Source organism: Sorex araneus, chromosome 2 (genome assembly GCF_027595985.1).
Source record: "Sorex araneus isolate mSorAra2 chromosome 2, mSorAra2.pri, whole genome shotgun sequence".
In the NCBI taxonomy this organism is placed as follows: Eukaryota; Metazoa; Chordata; class Mammalia; order Eulipotyphla; family Soricidae; genus Sorex; species Sorex araneus.
Window position 1 is genome coordinate 279,976,921 of NC_073303.1, and position 19,806 is coordinate 279,996,726.

General features: G+C 45.4%; 1 protein-coding gene across 2 annotated transcripts in view; it reads right to left on the reverse strand.

The window, feature by feature from the left end:
• The window catches only part of EPHB1 (EPH receptor B1), a 390,176-nt gene that overhangs the window by 37,776 nt on the left and 332,594 nt on the right, over positions 1-19,806 (reverse strand). For both annotated transcript variants that reach the window (XM_055127967.1, XM_055127966.1), the window contains 2 exons: positions 18,235-18,482; positions 12,615-12,830 (listed from right to left, as the gene is read on the reverse strand). In XM_055127967.1, the coding sequence (XP_054983942.1) occupies positions 12,615-12,830; positions 18,235-18,482 (464 nt within the window). The remainder of the gene's footprint in view (positions 1-12,614; positions 12,831-18,234; positions 18,483-19,806) is intronic.

A 19,806-nucleotide genomic window follows, 5' to 3' on the forward strand; every position in this document is an offset into this window, starting at 1 on the left:
AGAGGTATCCTAGAGTTCGCAGCTGACACTTCTCCTGTGCAAGGTGGGCTCAGGATCTAATCCAAGGCAGGGAAGGCTCCAAAGTCTCAGCAGTTGACTTCCACCTTTTATTTTTAATTATTATTATTATTATTATTATTGGTTTTGGAGACTTTTGAGAGAAACTAATTCAATATCCCAGAGAGTAAAGAGCTTTCAGTCCCAGATATGAAAGACCTCAACAAGTAACCTGAATGGCCTTCATTTCCTGAGCATTTATTTACCATAAAGGATGGGAGCTAACCCCGAGCTCAGCCCTGTCCAGTTCACTGATCATGATGACAATGACATGACAGGGGTTTCTTGCTAGTCTGACCGCTGCTAGGTCTAGACATGAGAGGGATGTTTTGGGTTTTGTTTGTTTTTGGTGTGTGTTTGTTTTGGGGAGTCACACCCTGCTATGCTCAAAACTTCCTCTTGCCTCTGTACTTAGGGACGACGCCTGGCTGCTCTCCGGGAACCATATGTGGTGCTGAAGATTCAAACCGGCCTTGACTCCTTCACCATTTCTCTGGTTCCTGGCCTGTGTGGTGTCGAAGAACCTCCACATTGAGTGGCATCCTTCATAGCTCTGTCCCTCAGTCCTCAAAACCAATTCTGAAGGACTCAGCATTTCTTTTTCTGAAAGGGCTGATGGATGGGGTGGAGGGTGGGATCAGAGTAAGGGGTCCAAGATATGAAGGTATGTGCTGGTTTGGAGGTCTGTGGAGAGATCCCACCAGCACTCCATGCCTCAGCAGACAGGCAGGAGGCTGGGTCAGAGGTCTAGAGGCTACTGGTTGTGCAAACATGGCACCCACGGGGAGCCCTGGGATCCACATACACCTGGGCACGAGGAAGGAGAGAGCTTGAGGGTGGAAAGCACATTTCTTTTCCGAGTAGATGATTTGCATCTATGACATTTGCTTTGGCTTTTGAAGTCTCAGGTAATTGACATTTCTTACAATCCTCAAATGTGTGTAAAGCCAACCCTTGCTACTAAAGTATTTTCAATGCAGTGGTCTTCCAGGAGTGTTCTAGGGGTGGCCAGATGAGCATTTGCTGGGTACTTGTGCAAAATGCACCTTCCTGGACCCCACCTCAGCCCCTAGAGCCAGAATCCTGGGAAGGGGTTTGGAATCGGTGCTTCAGCAAGCCTCTGACTTGAGCATGTCCATTCATCATGATAGATGCACCTCCTATCCCCTGCTCCCCAGAGAGGTTCCTACTGCCATTTTCCCAGCTGACAGTGCCTCAACTTTCCCATATGAATGGAAGCTTTTGGCTCTGTTTGAGAGAGAGGGACAGGAAAGAATGGGAAAAGCAGTAGCCTCTTTTGGCTGGTTAGATTTGAACTCATGCACTTGCATACACTTGCGTGTGTGGGGGGTGGGGGTGCTGAGAACCTGGCAACTATGGGTACTAGCCACCATGACCATTACATGCATGCATGTGCGTGTACTTAGCATGTGTGTGTGCAGTGTCTGTGCAGGATAGGACTCCCACTCAGTTCCCCACAGAGCCTATGGGGTCTTACAGGGCTGACAATCCTCCCCAGGCGCAATTGATGAATGAAGAACTTCGAGAATAATTTCTGCAGCATAGTTTGAATCCAGATCCTGCATTTCCCCCATCATGTCAAAGAACTATGCAACTTCAGGACATAGGACTTCAAGACAGGGCCTGTCACCCACTTCCAGCCCATGCTGATGAAGACAAGTGGGAATGCAGTCTAATCTCTGAAGTGAAAGGGAAGACCCTCCAGATTCCAGCATGGAATCAACCATCACAGGAGTGGACACTGCCTTCCCGAAACACCATGAAGATAAAGACCACAGGTGAGACAAGAATTCAGGGGGCAAATGAGGGTAGGTGAGGCAGGGGTCCTGCCTTCAGCATGAGGGGACAAGGGCCACTCCAGAGCAGCTCCCACAGGAAGAGGAACAAGCAGGCTATCCTGAACTGGCGCAGGGGTTAGGGTGGAGAATGAGGGCAGCCGCATATGAGGGATCCCAGACAAGGGACATTATGAGGAAAGGACAAGGATACAGCTGACAAAACTCCTCAGTGGAGAAGATGCTGGTGCTTTTCTCCTGCCAAGAGGAACAGACATTCCAGAAATGGTTGTGTTGAGGTTCACTGAGGGGGATAGTGCAGAGCAGAGATTATCCGCTGACATTAGCAGAGAGAAAGCAAGGATGAGGAGGAAGTTGGGGGCCCTGGCAGGAAGGGAGTCTCGGGAGCAGCAGAGAGGTGGTGTATGGGAGGAGCCAGGGTTAGAGAGGAGAGGAAGGAGCAGAAGGAGGAGCAAAGAGGATGGGTGGAGGAAGATCAGGTGTGCTTTGAAGGTGGAATGCAGTTCTTGATGAAACAGGGGTCTGTAGGATAGAGGCGGAGGGAAGGATCCCAGGAAGGCCAGAGACTTCTTAGAGAGGCAGCCTGGGGCTCTGAAGCATGGGAGGTTGGCACTGCTTTAGCAGGGGAATCTGGCTGAATACTAAGAAAGGAATCTTTAGCTCACAAAAGGACTGATGAGGCTTCTTCCTCCTGATCAGAACAGAAAGCAAGTCCTGCAGGTCTTACCCAGTAGAAAATGACCAAACCCAGAGTTGAACAAAGATGTGGTACTTTAGCTGGGTGTGTGATGGTTTTTTTTATTTTCTTGTCTGGAGAGAGCAGTAAGAATGGGAATTTGGTTTGTCAGCAAACATAATGAAAAGCAGTCTTAAATACAAGTGTAAGATTATGGGTTAAATGTGTGTGTCCTCTCCAAATTCATATAATAAAGCTTCAACACCCATGGTCTTTAGAGATGTGAAGAGGGGTGTGGTTAGGGGTCCAAAGGTGGGGTACCTGTGTGTAATTAGACACCTTATAGAAAAGGGCTGGAGTTTCTCTCTCTCTCTCTCTCTCTCTCTCTATATATATATATATATATATATATATCTTTCTCTGTCTCTATCTGTTTCTCTACCATCCCCCACACAAATGAACACACAGTAAGAAGACATCCACCTGTAAGCAAGAAAGAAGTCTCTCTCACCAGTGTCTAAATTTCCTAGACATCCCAGCCTACAGAACTGTGAGATATCCATGTCTGTTGGCTAACCCCCTTAGTCTAGAATATGGCACTTGTTAGACCTGCCTGAACAAAGTAATACACAAGGGCATTAATGCCCACTAGAATATAAATATATATATATATATATATATATATATATATGCCTGTCAAAACAAAACTTATACAGTGTCAAGGGCCCAGTTCAGCATATTTTATCTGTACCTCTTAAAGGATGAATATGTAAAAAGTTCAGAACTCTTTCTGAGTTGAATAGGTTTATTCCAATCATAAGAAAGCACAAAGAAACAAATTCTATCTGTTCATTATTTCAGAAGCCTGGTGGGAAGGAAATGCTCCTGGGGCTAGAAATAGCAATTTAAAACAGAGAAGAAACACCTCAGGAAAAAGCAGGATGGAAAATTAAGACAGAATGAGAGATGAGGGACTAGTAGGAAAAACCAGACAACTTTAATAGCTATTAATGAGGTCCTCACTTAAAGTAAAACAAGATGCATTGGAAGATGATGATGTTAAAAAGATGTTGGAAGAACTGTCTGAGATTCGGTAAGAGGGGGGAGATGAGCATTCTCAGGGACAATTGCCTGGGACTGTTGAGTAAGGGCCACAGCAGGAATTTCCGCTCTGAGTGTGGATGGGGTTCAACTCTAACAAATGGGCCCTATGGAAAAATAGCAACACAACACAAGAGAAGAACGAGGAAATGAAAGAGCAGAAAGGAAAGCTAGGTTTCAGAAACTGAACAGTAGGAGCCAATCTTAAGTGTTGGAGTTTGGTATCACTCTGGGGGCCCCTGAGGTCACTGCAGTCTCCCGACCTTTGCTCCAGTGGAAAACCCACCTTGATGGCTGGAGAATCAAGGAAAGCAGGTCAGGCTAGTCAGAGGTGCTAGAGGGTTTGGGGAGAATCCTTGGAAATAAGGGAGTCAAGGAATGGGACTTCTAAATTCTGAGCATAAACTCTTCCTGAGTCTCTGGCCGAGATCTGGTCCATGCAGATGTGAGGCAGGCTGATATCCACAGGAACTAAAATCTCAGCTTTGGTCCACTATAGTCAAGACAGAGGTCACAGGTTGAATCTAACAAATCAACTCTGACAATGTCTACAGTAAGAGCTACAATGCCCTCTGGATCAATATAGTTTCTACATCACAACATCCATAACATACAATCGCAGACCACTAGACAAATATGAAGCCAGTGAAATATCTATTTCCATGGGGAGAGCAGTTTGGCACCAACTTAGATGACCCAAAGCATAAAGAACCTATGTTCAGTGAGGTAAAGGAGAATATGCTTATGGAGTTAAAAATAAAATACATTTCAGTGTAAAAAATTATTAAACCATGGAGCTAAAAATACATGAGAAAAAGTCACTGGAAGGACTGTTTGTTTTTTAGCAGAATGGAGACAGCAAATTAATCAATGAACTTAAAGATTGATCTAAGGAAGTTAAAGAAGAAATTGGGGGAGAAAATGAACAAAGCCTGGGGGAATCTGTGGGACAATTTCAGGAGTTCGACTAAAAGTAATTGGAGTCCCAGAAGGAAAGAAAAATAAGACTAGAAATAATAATGTGAAAATTGTGGTGAAGCCTTTAAAAATAATAGTAAAAAAAATCCCACACATATACAGATTTAAGAAAATCGGAGCATTCTGAATGGGACAAATTCAGAGGGAAGGAAGTATACACAAACATGATATTCAAGCAAAATTAAATAGAAAATCTTCAAAATCATAATAGTGAAAAAATCACAGAGTATATACACTCACCAGTTATTCAAATAACTGTAGGACTACTCATCAGAAACCAGGGCAACCAGAAGACAATGACACATCTTTAATGTGCTGAAAGGGGGAAATACCTATAAACCTGGAATTGTATACCCAGAAAAATATACTTCAGGCACAAGTGCAAAAACCAAAAACCAAACATTGCTCTGATAATGCAAAAAAGGAGAGAATTTATTGACAAAAGCCCTGAACTACACGTACAGATAAAGAGAGTTCTTCAGAGTAAATAAATAATACCAGAAAAAAATTAGAATCTAGGATTGAAAGAAGAACAGGAGATTTAGCAACTACTTTAAATTAAAATAAGACATGTTCAGGCTAGAGTGATAGTACAGTAAGTAAGGCACTTGCCTTGCAGGCAGATGATCTGGGTTGGATCCCCAGAATCCCATATAGTCCTCTGAAGTAATCCTATTACTCCACCACCAGGAATAGTTCCTGAGTGCCAAGTCAGGAAGAAGCTCTTAGTATCACCGGGTGGGTGACCCAATTTTTAAAAAATAAGACATTTAAGAAATATTTTAAAATCAGAAGTGATTGTTGTTATTGGCACTGTCGTCCCATTGTTCATCAATTTGCTCGAGTGGGCACCAGTAACATCTCCATTGTGAGACTTGTTACTGTTTTAGCATATCCAACACGCCATGGGTAGCTTGCCAGGCTCTGTGGTGCGGGCGGGATACTCTCAGTAGCTTGCCGGGCTCTCCGAGAGCATAGCTGGTAGGGCATTTGCCTTGCACGCGGCCGACTCTGGTTCGATTCCTCTCCCCCTCTCAGAGAGCTCGGGAAATAATAATAAAACAAATAATAAAACATAATAAGATTTCCCAGCCTTACAGCAGTCCAAAAGCATGAATGACACATGCCTTTGACACTTACAAATTCTCAACTCTTTGGAGAAGAGAAACTGAGGCGCCACCCAGAGCTAGAAATTGAAAGATCCACCCAGATAAAAATGGACCTCTCAGAAAAGGAGAAACCACAAAAAAATCTCTGAGATTATGAAAAGACCAGCAGCAACAATGCAAGGGATGAGATTGTAAGAGGACCATCAGCAGCACAAGGCTTTCCTGTGACTGTGCCTAGAATAACTTTATGTTTGCAGAGCTCCAAAGGAAAATTTTGGGAAGAATTCTATCAATGTTTCTCTGGGAAGCCACTCAGAACTTGTTCTTCATTCCTATGTTTTCCCTTGAACAAATATCTTGCTTGCTTTCTTATTCCTAGTCTGGAGGAGCCCATGTTCTCTTGAATAATTATTCCCCCTATTTCCCACCTCTCACATTTTCGTAAGCAAGTTCAACTCACTAAAAACTACCTTGCTTCACTCTTTCACCTCCTTCTGAAATTCTAAACTGGGGGGAAAAGGTGGCATGCCCAGAGGCCTGTGCCAAGGTTAGGACTGACTTTCCTTTCCTTCAAGGAGCAATTCCTTGCTCCAGCCCAAGCCCAGAGCTTCCTGAGAAATCTGGTGGCAGGAATTATCTCCCATGCCAGGCAGAACAAGTATAATCAGGCACAGCTTGACAACTGCCTTGTGGGGCTGGCGGGTTGTGAGTTCCATGCCCTGCATGTGCTCATGGCAGAGCTTTACCGGTCCTGACTCAAGTGAGGCATTTCCCCGACAGCTTACAGCCACGGTGGGTCAAGCAGAGGAGTGCTTTTTTTTTCTTGAGTCAACACTTCTTGAGTCAACCTCCCTTCTTCCCAACTTTGCTGAGCCACCCCAGCAACTGTTCCTACCTTATCTTGTAGGCTATCATGTTTTTAATATTGTCTTCGAGACACATATCAGCCTATATTTGGAAATTAGAAGTCCTTCAAGCTAGCTACTGTGTTCTTTTCACATATCCCTCATTCTTTGGATACTTTCTCATTTTCTAGCACCAAGAAATGTGCAGGGCTCATTGCAGACTGCCCCTGCCTAGACCCAAAATTTCTCTCATGAGTACCGGCTGCTTTAGTACAGAAGAGCATCTAGAATCCAGGATCTGAAAGCCAGGTGCAGTCAAGGCTCTTGAGGTAATAAAAGTCTCAAGCTTGTATTTCTCTATCTCTAAAACTACAAGGTCACACCAATACTTTCAGTTCCCATTCATTCTTTGTAATCCTTTCATATAATTCACTCTAACTTCCATGCTCTTTATATAGGTCCTGTTTCTAAGAGCTTCCATTATCTCCAATATAGTCTTCAATTTCCTCATGCATATCTGAATTCCGATCATGCTAATCATGCTAGGCTGTTAAGCCTCACAGCTGGCTTCTCCCTGATAGTGTTTGCCTCTTCTATTCAGGATATATATAGTAACTGGACCTACTAACTGCCATGTTGGTAAAGAGATTAAAACAAAGGAAAGATATACAAGAAAATATTTCTTTTGCTTTGTTTGTTTGTTTGGGAGCCATACCTGGCATGGTTTCAGGAGAAATCCCTGAAAACTCTGAGCTCAAGGATTACTCCTGGTAGGGCTCAGAGGACCATATGGGAGACTGGGGATCTAACCTGGGTTGACCACATGCCAGGCAGGTGCCCGGTCTGCTAAACTATCACTCCAGCCCTGGTTTTGGTTTGTGTTTTAAGGAAGAAAGGGAAAGTGTTTGAATAGAAAGGCAAGAGAAAAGCCAGCCTACCTTTCTAAAAGTGCAAATCCATCACCTTTGGATCATATGTATACAGCTGTGCACACATGCACAGACTCATAGACAGTGCTTGAATGCCTTTCCATTTCTCTAAGGATGCAATTGTTGCTCACCTCCTTGGTCACTTTTCCCTTTTTTTCTCCTAATCCCAAGTCCCAACTCCTCTCTCAGTGCTTCTAATATTCCATTTTCCCTCTTATCATAGGGCCTTTATATATCTGTTAATGTCTCTCAGTTCTCTAAACTGCTTGTTTATTTGGGAGATTTTTCATCCAAATATCAATGGGAGGACCATAGCCTCCACTGAAAACCCTGTACAACTCCCCCAAATACAGATTATTTTGATATTTCTTATTTTCTGATTTTGTGCATGTTCCTACAGAATAAAGTGACTTTTACTACAACTGGTCATTATGTCTTTAGTTGTAGATGTGTCTGACCAATGACATTTTTCTTCATTAAATTATGCATGTATCAGAGCAGCTACAATATCTTTTTTTGATCATGATTGTGTTTGAACTTGTGGGTCAGTACTTGTACATGGTAGATACACAATAAATTACTTTTACATCAATAACTATTTTTAGAAAATTGTTTAATTTACAAACATGGTCATTTTTCTTTTGAGGCCTTGGGGGAGGAGCCTCCTAAGAGTGCAGGGGGCCTGGCTGCTACTACAGTGATACTTGGACAGCAGGGTGAGATGGTCCGATGTTTGGACCTAGTGATAAGTACTACTCAGGTCCAGCAGTGCTAGGGTCTACTAGGCAGTGCTCAGGGCATCATGCAGGGGGCCTCAATCATACAAGACACATACTCCTGATCCCTTCCCTATCTGTCTAGCCCTGTTTTTTTTTTTCTATTTGGAATAAAAGACAGACCTGGAGAAAAAAGTGTGATGATATAGTGAGATGTTTGACTATGTGACCACAACAGAGCCTGTTGGCTTCCACTTAGAGACTTTGTTACTTAGAAGAAACACAAATCATAACCAATGATCTAAATAATCTATTCAGGAAAATAACATGGGAAATCTCTGATCCCAAAAATCTTTCATGAAAGACAGATACAAATTGTATCTTTAGCTCATTATGTGGGTGTTTTGGGATTATTAAAATGTGATTTCTCCTAAAGCTAGAAAAGAGTTTCACCCAGTGTCCAGATATGGAGGCCGAGGGTGCATGTCAGTGGCAAAGCAGCCACCTCACATGTGGGAGGCCAGGAGTTCAATCCCCAGCACCGTTCCACATCACCCAGTGTGATCACAGAAACTACTGTTGGGACTCCTGGGACATAAATTCTGATGCACAGGAATCAGATGTATAGTTCCTGAAGACAACAACAAAAATACAATACATTCAGGTGTGGTATGTCTCCAGGTGTGGGAGCTGGACAAAATGACTGAAATGAATTGGAAAGGAAATATATTTGAGAATATTCAAAATGGTTTTCTTTTAATTTGCTTTCTTGTTTGCTTGGGTGCCACACCTGGCAATGTTCAGACTCTGCATTCAGGGATCACTTCTCAGGAGACCATCTGGGATTCCGGGAATTAAACCTGGGTTGTCCTACCCACTGTACTATTGTTCAGGCCTCATGTGTACTCTTTTAAACAAAACAGAATGAAGAGTAACTTACTTTACCTAAAAAGTAACCTCTCTACTAAAAATAAATATAACTCTTGTAAACTTTTGATTAACTTAATAATCAGAATGATATGGTTTGTAACAAAGTCATATAAGTAGATTGATGAAACAGTATTAAAAAATTAAAACGTAGGGTCAAAGCGATAGTACAATAGGTAAGGTGCTTGCTTAGCATGTGACCAGCCTGGGTTTGATACCTAGAACTATATATGGTCCACTGAGCCTCTCCAGAAATGATCCCTAAGCACAGAGCTAGGAGTAAGCCCTGAGCATTGCCAGCTGTGCCCCCCAAAAGATTAAAAGAATATCAAAACCATGATTTATGCAAGGAACATAAAACATAATATGGGATTTAATAAAGTAGCCTTGTAGCACTGTCATCCCGTTCATCAATTTGCTCGGGCGGGCACCAGTAACATCTCCATTGTAAGACTTGTTACTGTTTTTGGCATACCGAACACGCCAAGCTTTGCTGTGCGAGCGGAATACTCTCGGTGGCTTGCTGGGCTCTCCAAGAGGGATGGAGGAATCAAACCCAGGTTGCCTGCGTGGAAGGCAAATACCCTACCCGCTGTGCTATGGCTCCAGCTCCAAACTCTTCTGAATGTGGCTTCAGGAAGACCAGTGACTGGGCAACTTCCAAAGGGCTGACAAGACTTTCTCTGGACAGTAATTTAGATTTCACAATCTTGTACATTTTAACTATTCTGTAAATGGACACTTAGGGCTTGTATATTTCAGGGGGTGGAGAGGTTGTGCAGTGGGTAAGGTGCTTGCCTTGCATATGGCTGACTCAGGTTCACCCTTATGGTCCCATGAGCCTCACCAGGAGTGATCCCTGAGAAAAGAGCCAGAAGCAAGCCCTTCACACCCCCCATGTGGTCCCAAAACAAGCAAACAAAAAGACTTGTATATTATTGTATGCAAATATTACTTACATTAAAAAGAGCATAAACTATTTAACTCTAAAGGCATTTATGTGGGGCTGGAGCGATAGCATGGAGGATAGGGCATTTGCATTGCACTTGGTCAACCTGGGTTTAATTCCCAGCATCCCATATGGTCCCCCAAGGACTACCAGGAGTAATTCCTGAGTGCATGAGCCAGGAGTAACCCCTGTGTATCTCTGGGTGTGACACACACAAAAATATCCAATAAAGGCATTTATGCTAAAGTATTCAAGAACAATATATACCCAGGTATCTGAGATTTAGTCAGAACTGTATCAATAAAGTAGGATGAAGTAATGAATGAAGAGAGGGGTGGATTATTATTTAATAAAGCAAACAGAAAAACATTAGTTCTGGGATAGAAAAGGAGTAGAGGATTGTTCTTTGTAAAATTCCATCAGTTGTTCTGCATACCTGATTCTTTCGAAATAAAATATTGAAAAAAATTAATTTCATGGCTACTAAGCATTTACGTTACTGGCGCCTGCTTGAGCAAATCAAAGATCAATGGGATGACAAGTGATACTAAACATTTATCTATAGAAAAATCCTACCCCCATAAAAAAGTACAGAAAAGAACTTTAAAACACTAAAGTCTTGGTGTGGACAGAACTTTTAAAACAAACCAGAAAGTCTAAGAGCAGAGGAAAAGAGATTTTTAACTACGAACATTAATCATTTTTGCAAATCAAGGGATATCACAAACAGTATCCCAAGAACAACAGACGGGGACACTAATTATATCAGGTATGGCACACATGGGGTTAACATCCTTCACACAAGAAGGCTTCCTACACACTTCTCAGAAACCAGCAAACAACCCAAGAGAAAAATAGGCAGAGACATGTACAGATAATTAACAGGAGAGGAAACGAATCCCAGTGACTGTGAAAGGACATTAATATCTCTAGCAGTCAGTTGAAAATGCAAATTAAAACAAAATGAGGTATCATTTTTCATCTTTGGATTAGCAAATTTTTAAAGATTGATCACCTCCCCGGCTGGTGAGGCTATTGGAAGACAGGCTCCGCACACTCCTAGTGGAGTGTGAATGTTTACAAACTTTTGGAAAAGCAACCTGGCAGTAAGAGGGCCCAGGAGACACACAAGACAGAATAACAGGCATGCTATGATCTCATTTTTATCAAACACACATTTCCACCTACTTGAACAGAGAGAAAAATGCAAAAGGAGACACATCTGTCTGGGAAATGACTCCTTAGGACAGGGATTAGGAACTATGGCCTAGTTGGCAGCTGGGTTTTACAATCCCAAAGCAAAGAGAGTGTTTATATCTTTCTGAAGGGTTACCTTTTACATTATGATGTGGTCACCTACAGAACAGCTTCTCTCCGACCCCTTGCTCAGCAAAACCTAAATTATTTATTTTATGATCCTTAAGGGAAACTTGCCATGTCCTACTGCAGTGGAATTGTATCTGCTTATTCTCTGACTCTTTCTTCCCTGTATTGTTTTGTTTATTATAATAATTAGGGGTTGATTTTGCAGTTTAAGGAATATAAGCATATCAGAAGGAAGATGGATCACTTGAACTCTATTGGGAATGAATTTGAGCCAAGCCAACCAAGAGGTCTACTTCATGAGCCACAGTAGCTGGCAGAGTGCAAGAGCCTGATGCTCTGGGGACCGGGGAGATTGGGAGGAGCAGTGGAGTGGGAAGAAAGGAAATAATGTATAAGCATTCAGAGTTCTGCAGGATTAAATATGGATCACGAGGCATAAAGAGACATAAGAAACAACTCCTAAGTGCCAGTTGTTCATTGAGCAATGCAACTCCTGAGATAGGGGCAGGGGGTCAGGTAGTTGACTATGACCCTTTCGAGTGGATTCTTGTGGAATTGCAAGATCGAGGTGGCTCGAGAGAGATGCTTGGAGCTGCTTGGGGATAGAAGGGAAGTTGCACGGGAAATGCAACTTTGGCTGTACTCATCCTACAGGTGGTAGATAGAGCTCCCTGGACTGCCTGAGCCGCACCTGAGTCTGCTCCCTCCTGACAGGTGTCTGATGCTGTGCCCACAGTGTGGATTCCTCCAGAGCTCTTATGGCACCTTTTCCCCCTTGAACTTGTGTCTTGCTTCCTTGTCTCTATGTCTCTTTGTTTGGTGGCTCTTTCAAGCTCGTGTTTTCTCTTGAACACACATTCCTTTCCTTGTATCCTCCCTCCTATTCAACTAATTAAGCTTTATTCAATAAAAACGGCCATGCTTCATTGAAAAAAATAACCCCATGGCCAGAAACACATGGCTTTAGGGGCTGAAAGGGCACATTTTGTATAGTTTCTGCCCAAACACTTCCTTGGAGAAGCAGCTCTGAGGATCAAATTCTGGATCAAATTCTTCCAAATTCTTCCCTCTGCTGAGAGGGGCTCAGGACACCCAACCCTCCCCAGCTGGTGGGGTGCCTCCCCTCATCACCAGCCACCAGTCTGAACCCTGTCTTTCATCTGAGACTACCACAAAGGACTCACCAAGGAGCTAGTGTAGGTGGGGTCTGAGGTGTCATCCTGGAGGTAGCGGGAAAGGCCAAAGTCAGACACCTTGCACACCAGGTTACTGTTGACCAGGATGTTCCTGGCAGCCAGGTCCCGGTGCACATAGTTCATCTCCGACAGGTACTTCATGCCCGCCGCGATGCCCCTGAGCATCCCCACCAGCTGGATCACCGTGAACTGTCCGTCATTTTGCTGTCAAAAGACAAGAAGGGAGCTGGGATCAAGAGGGGTCTCGGTGGTTGCAATGAGGCTAGGGTACTACGCTTCACTACCTGTTTCCCTTGGCCGGTGCCCGCCAAGCTTCTCAGGACACCTCCCCCTTCCCAACTCCATCTTCATCCCTCTCCTTGAGTGCTCTGCTCTTTTCTCCTTGACAACTCCTGTCAATTTCTTCTCCGAATTGCATCTCAAAGCCATCCCTTCCTCTCCATCCCCACTGCCACCATTCCCAGCAAGTCACTGCCATCCATCACCAGTAACAACCGCCCACACCTGCCGTCCCTGTCCGGTCCCTCCCCTACCAGTGGTGAGAGTCATCTTCGTAAGACATAAATCAGGCCATGTCACTGCCTGGCTTAAAGCTCTCTAACAGCCTGCCGCCTTCCTGAACAGCTCCAAACTCCCGAGCAGGACTGGGAGGCCCCTGGTATCAGTTTCTGCTACATGGATGTGGGCATGTCCCTCCTTCTGTTGAATTCCCAAGAAGGGGCAAATTTGCAAACCTTTCCTAAGACAGCTCTTCCCACTCTAGGGCCTTGATCCATGCCATACACTCTACTTCTCCACACAATCAAAACTGACTTGCTCTTCAAACCCGTGCTGCCTTAGAAGGGAGACCTCTGCTATGGATCTTGTTCTCCCTACATTAACATTTGGAACTACGGTTCCACATCTGCACACAAGCAGAGCGTACCCGTTCTTCCAGGATTCGGGAAGGTCTAGGAGACCAGCTTCAACTCAGTGCCCCTCTAATGCCAGGTCAGCAGCCACCATAAGCCACACTCAACAACACAGTATCTCCTCCTTCTCAGAGGACTTATTGAGGACACCATCTTCTGGGTGTGGCAGAAGAGGCTGATTATCAGTGCTCCTGAGCATACAGTCCACAGTACCTTGAATCCAACACGTTGATATCTGTAATTGGTAGCCCAGCTGCAGTGGGGGATGAAAGGAACCTGATGAGCAGCCCCAGCATTTGGATCAATAGTCCACAAATACTGATTTCTTCCATCACTTGATTTTCAAATGCTAAGCCTAACTTCACAGACTCTGTGGCATGTGTATGTTTTGTTGTGCTGGTGGTTTTGGTTTTGGTCTACACCTGGTGGTGCTCAGGACTTACTCCTAGCTATATTCTGTACCCAAGGATCACTCCTGGCAGTGCTGTGTGAACATATGGGATGCCAGGGATCAAACCTGAATCAGCCGCTTGCAAAGCGAGCATCTTACCTGCTGTACTATCTATCCAGCCCATCATAGAATCTATTTTGATCCTTAAACCTGACTCTGTAAAATAGGTTACAGAGTCTAAGCGTGTTGTTTTCATAGAGAAATCAAAGTAAGTTCAAGCTCCAGTGTCGTGTAAAGAAAACTGGGCACAAACATCAAAGGAAAAAGAGCCATGAGTGATTAATGATGTCTGCTCCAGCCATTGAAACAGAAAGAAGATACGTGCAGACCTCAGATCTGCAACTCTTCCTGACTGCCTCTGCTCTTGTTTCCCACTGGAAAGCACTGACTCTACAGTGGGTGGCACATTCTTAAGAATTTTCATGGGAATCACATATTTTAAGTGACAAGGTTATGCCCACTGAGTTTATAACCCTAGTAAAATTTAAAGACATAAAAATATATTAAGATTTTTTGGCATGTTCAACTGTTTTAGGTTTAGTTCATTGGTACATATCCCCAAAAAGAGCCGCTAAAGATGGGAATATCACCAAAGATAAATGAGATAGAAAAGAAGAAACTTAAGCAGATTTCTTAGTGAGTGAGGGCAGAGGCCTAAGTCTGCTGAGCTCCTGCTAAAACACAGGACAGAGAAGAAACACAGGCCTCGGTAAAATGATTTAAACTTTCGTCCCCCCATAAAGTGCTTTCTGCTGAATTGCTTTTCTGCAAATTCACTGAAGCCACTTGCTGGCCCTTTTATTAGACAGAAAGGATTTAGGTATTTCAACCTGCATTGACAAATCCACTTCAGGAAATGAAACCCTTATTTGATTTGTTTGAAGAGAATGAATCATAGATTTTTTTTTTTAACTGAAAGAGACCTTTCAAGATTATCCAGCTCAATGCCTTTGGTTTATAGATTGGGAAATTGAGTTAACAGATCTGTTCAAGGCCACTGAGTGACTCATAGCGGAGTCCAAAGTTGAATCTCAGTCTCAGGACCAATCTGGTATCTTTCTGACATTTGGGTTACTGTTCTTCATCTTTAGCCCATGAATGAGCTTCCCTGGTGGGAAATGTCCCGATTTGACATCGCTCAGTAGCTTCCAAGAGTTTTCCCGTTATGACCATCTGTGAATGAACCAGTGACAATGCAAGGCCAGGCTCTAGGCATGAAGGCCGTATGGAGCACGTCAGCTGTCTTGGCTCAGGCAAAGGGACGCTGATGAGGGCTTCAGGGGATGTTCCTGAGATTATGGAAGAGCCACCAGATTGAATTCTCCAAACCTGAGTGCCAAGAAGGAGATGCTTGTGGATGGATTTGCATACAAATGACTTCATGGCACGCCATTATAAAATGGATAATCAAACCCTACTGAGTGTGTGACTAAGGAATAAGGAGGCAGACCTCTCCAGAAATGGCAGGTTCTTGGTCCTGCAATCAGAGAGGGATAGTGAGGGTAGCCGGTGCTTTTAGGAGCCTAAAGCCCAGAACCACTCTCAAGTACTGACCTAGAGTGAACCATGGCCATGTCCAAGGCAAAGGACCCACATGAGGGGAGAAAACTGTCACACAGTGGGGGACTGACCCTATTCCTTTCTTCTCCAAGTGGTGATCCTAAAATTATATGACTTCCCAGAAGATGGACCCTGCAGAACTGAACTGATGACCTACTTTTCGATTTTATCAAGCAGCAGATGCATCAATTAATGTTGCTGCGCTCCAGGGTTTGGTGGTAAGGCTGGAATTAGATTTATAGATTACCTGCCTCCATGCCTCACACCGAGTCCGAGACGCTTCATTTCCCCTCTCCTCCTGGCGCTGCCCGCTCCAGCCGCTCCCTGCTGCCATCCTTTCTCTGCCATTTCCTTGTCACCTCTCCTGCCACTAGCTTTGCTCCCACCACCTGAGCCTCATCGTGGTAAATCATCCTGGTGCCCCTCATGCCTCCACACTCTGAGCTCCGGTGGATACAGCTCTGTGTAGAAGGAGGGAACTGGATTCTATCTGACCACAGGCTCCCAAGAAGGACTTTCCCTGTCCCCTGAATCCTGCAAGCTCCAGAGAGCCAGGACAATCACTGTCCCTGATCATCTGGTGATGCTCTTTGAAGAACAGTTAGGGGACTTGTTGGACAAAAATAACTCCTCAAAATCCCCTAGCGTCTGGTTCCTGAAAACAACCTTTCCGCAACATTGCACTCTGCTCACTTTTGACTGTTTCCATGAGATCCCGAATCACAGATGCTTTCACCCCACTTCCCAAATCATGGTCCGCACCCTGCTCTCACAGAGGAGATCTAGAGGCAAGGAAAAGAGGCCCTCATGCTCGGGATGACCGCAATTCTCCTGAGCACTTTTGTTCCATGAACGGCTCTTCATGGCTGTCATCAGCAAGGATTGAGCAGGTGTTTAGGGTTTCAGAGTTGGGGCCTCCTCCATGCTCCCCAGGAGGCTGTGCCTGGCCAGCTGATTGAGTACAGGAACTGTAAGGGACATCGTTGTCCTCACTTCCCACCAGGACAGCCACTCCTGCCTGTGCACAGATGAGGCTGAAAGTGTGTGCCCGGCCCCAAAAGGGAGCTTTGGCATGAGTCCCCAGCTACCCCTCCACTGCAGCCTAATTGCTGTTCTCATCATTGAATCAACTGCCCAGCTGCTGGCAGATGACCAAACGGATGGACTACCCTTGGCCACTGAGCACTGCTCTGTCAGCCGGCTCCTCTGTGCCCAATATACAATAGATCTCTCCTCCCTTGGGAAGCCTTGGGGGCATCCTTAGGGACATTTTCTATTCTTCTTGGCTGCCCTCCTGGAATGTTTGTCTGGTCAAAAATAGCACAGGTAGCAGCTATTTTTGGTGGAGTGGTGGGCACTAGGGGTTCAGGGCAGGGACCTCTGAGGGGACTGTCTCCTCTGCAGTGGGTGTCCCCCACGCAAAGGTGAAGCCTCCCCCTCTCCTACCCTTGGCTCTGGGCTGGCCTATCAGCAACTGATAGTTTATAGATGACGTCTGAGGCTCAGGTATAGACCAACTTGGCCTTGGCCTTCTCCTCTTAGGGGTGTTTATTCTGGGGACCTAGTTTTCTGTGGGGAAGCACTATCAGGCCATAGGAAAAGATGCCAGCAGCATGAAATGCCACCAGCTGGCAGGTGATTGAGGCTCCAGAGGATTCTCAGTCCTGGAGCTGTCCCCGCCGGCACCCCACACTGCATTGAGGACCCTGGGGACCTGCCCAAACTAAGCAGACTAGGTGGTGTAGCTCAGTCTGGGAAGTCTTGGGGTACTTGTCCCAATTCATTAGGGCAGTGTCCCTTTCATCTTGCTTAGGACAGCACTCAGGAAAGAGCACGACGGAGATGGCCAGTTGTCCAGTGGGCCTTTGAGTTGCAGCCACAGTTAGGAGTGGGTGGTGAGCAGGACCAGGTCCTGGCACTGGGCCAAAGTCCATGTTCAGGGGGACCCTGTCCTTTCTTTGTGGCTTCCCCTTGGACACCCCAGATGTTCACAATGGTCCCTTTGGCTCGAGGACCCTGCTTCCCAGCCTGTGCTCAGTCCCCCAACTTCCGCATGGTGTCAACTACCCCCCTCCTCCACTTGCAACAGCTCAGCAAGAGACCGAGGGTGGGGGAAAACCAGTCCCACTGCAGCACCCAGGGCTATGTTCTGGCAGTGACCTTTGACACACAGCCCAGCTGGCCCCTGTGGGTGCCCCACGTCTGCTGCAGGCTGCTGGGGAGTCACATCCCAAAATGACCTGTGGGCACCTGTGGCACCTGTGGCCCTGATTCCCTTTTCCTGCTCAGACAAGCACAGCCAGAGGGCAGGTGGAGGTGGCCCTGGGCAGGGGGAACAATGACTTAGACCTGTTGGGTGTGAAAATCAGGCAGAGGCACCCTGGGAAGCCTCCAAAGTGTCTTTGATTCTCCTGAAGGTCTCCTTCATCCCACTCCAGGCACTCACTCAACCAGCAGGCATGGAGCTTACGGAGCTTGGCTATGCCCACATCCATACCATCTTCCTCCCGAGCGTCCCTCCATGAGTCGTTTCTCTAAGTAACAGACTTGCCAAGCCCTGCTAGCTCCTCAGACACCTCCTAGTCCTGGGGCACTGAGTGCAGCTCCTTTTCACATTAACACCCCCCTCCACCCCCAGTACTAGCATCTTCCATGTCCCCCCGGAAAGAGAAGCCTTGGTTCTCACCCTGAGGAAAGAATCCAAAGCGCCATTCTCCATGAACTCCGTGATGATCATGACTGGCCGGCTCTTGGTGACCACACCCTCTAGGCGAATGATGTTGGGGTGGTCAAACTGGCCCATGATGCTTGCCTCGCTCAGGAAGTCCCGGCGCTGCTTCTCTGAGTAGCCGGCCTTCAGTGTCTTGATGGCCACGTAGATCTCCCTCTTGCCTGGGAGTTTCAAACGCCCCTTGTACACCTCTCCAAACTCTCCTGCAACAAGAAAGCAATGATTACCTTCTCTTCCCTGTCTGCGAAACCACCAGGGATGCAGCTTCCCCAGTACAGGGGTGCACCAACTGGAACTGTGGGTAAGGGGCAGAGATTGTTTTTTCGGACCATCCTAGGGGTGTCTTGGCTCTGGTCAGTTCTTGGAAGACACAAGGACTAAACTCTTATTCCTTCCTTTGGTTCTCAGGAACCATTCTGGTAAGTAACGTGAAATTCTGGAGTCTATATGAATTTTTCTTCCTCCTCATTTGGTTTTCCATTTTGTGCCCTATAACCCATGAAAACCAAATGGTTCGTTTCTCTCTGGCAGAATCCTAATTCATTTATAGCAGAGTCCTGCACAACAAGGTCCAGAGGCTCAGGGATATGGTCTGATACTTTAGTCTTTTGCGTAAGATGTACAGTGTCTGTGCTCCTACATTGCTTTGAAAGGATTTGTGACTCTGGGGGCCTCCAGAGAGCAGACACTGAGGACTTAGCAAGGTAAGAGTTTTAACTGTGCAAATTAAAAGGGGAAGCAGAGATGACTGATGCCAGCCCCAGACCACAATTCTGTGCTGACTCAAAGAATGGAAAACAGGACTAGAGTCAAGGGTGCAATTCTATATCTACCCACCTCTTTGACCCAAGAGCCAGTGACTTCAGGGAAACTGAGGCAGATCCCTGAAGTCCTGACCATCAGGACTGTCAGCTCCCTGCCTGTCTGGCAGCTGAACAGTAAGTCTTTTTCCCAGGCAAATACGCACTGTAGCCCTCCATACTATCACAGCACGCATGATTGCGGCAAAATCACTAAGAGTAAAAGTAATTCTGGTAACATCATTTTTTTTTTTAATTTTTTATTGTGGAAAGTTACAAAGTTACAAAGTTTTCAGGTTTAAATCTCAGTTATACAATGCCCGAATACCCATCCCTTCACCAGTGCTCATATTCCACCACCAAGAATCCCAGTATAGCTCCACCCCGCCCCCTCACACCCCAAACACCCCCACGCCCCTAGCCCCCCCACCCTAAGCCCCCCCCCCGCCTGTGTAACTAATAAATTTCACTTTACTTTCACTTTGATTGCATACAATATTTCAACAAAACTCACTGTTATCGTTTGGAGAGTCTCTCCCCTAAAGTCAGACCTGCTGAAAAGGAAGCATTAGGTAATTTGTTTTCCATTGCTGAGGATGAAGAAGTGTGAGGTCGAGTGACCACACTTAGCGGCCTCTCAGTTTTGGGTTTCTGTAATTTAGTATTTTAGTAACTAAGTCCAGAGAGATATCTGCCAGAAGTTGCATCGTTGCCAACTTGTACTTCT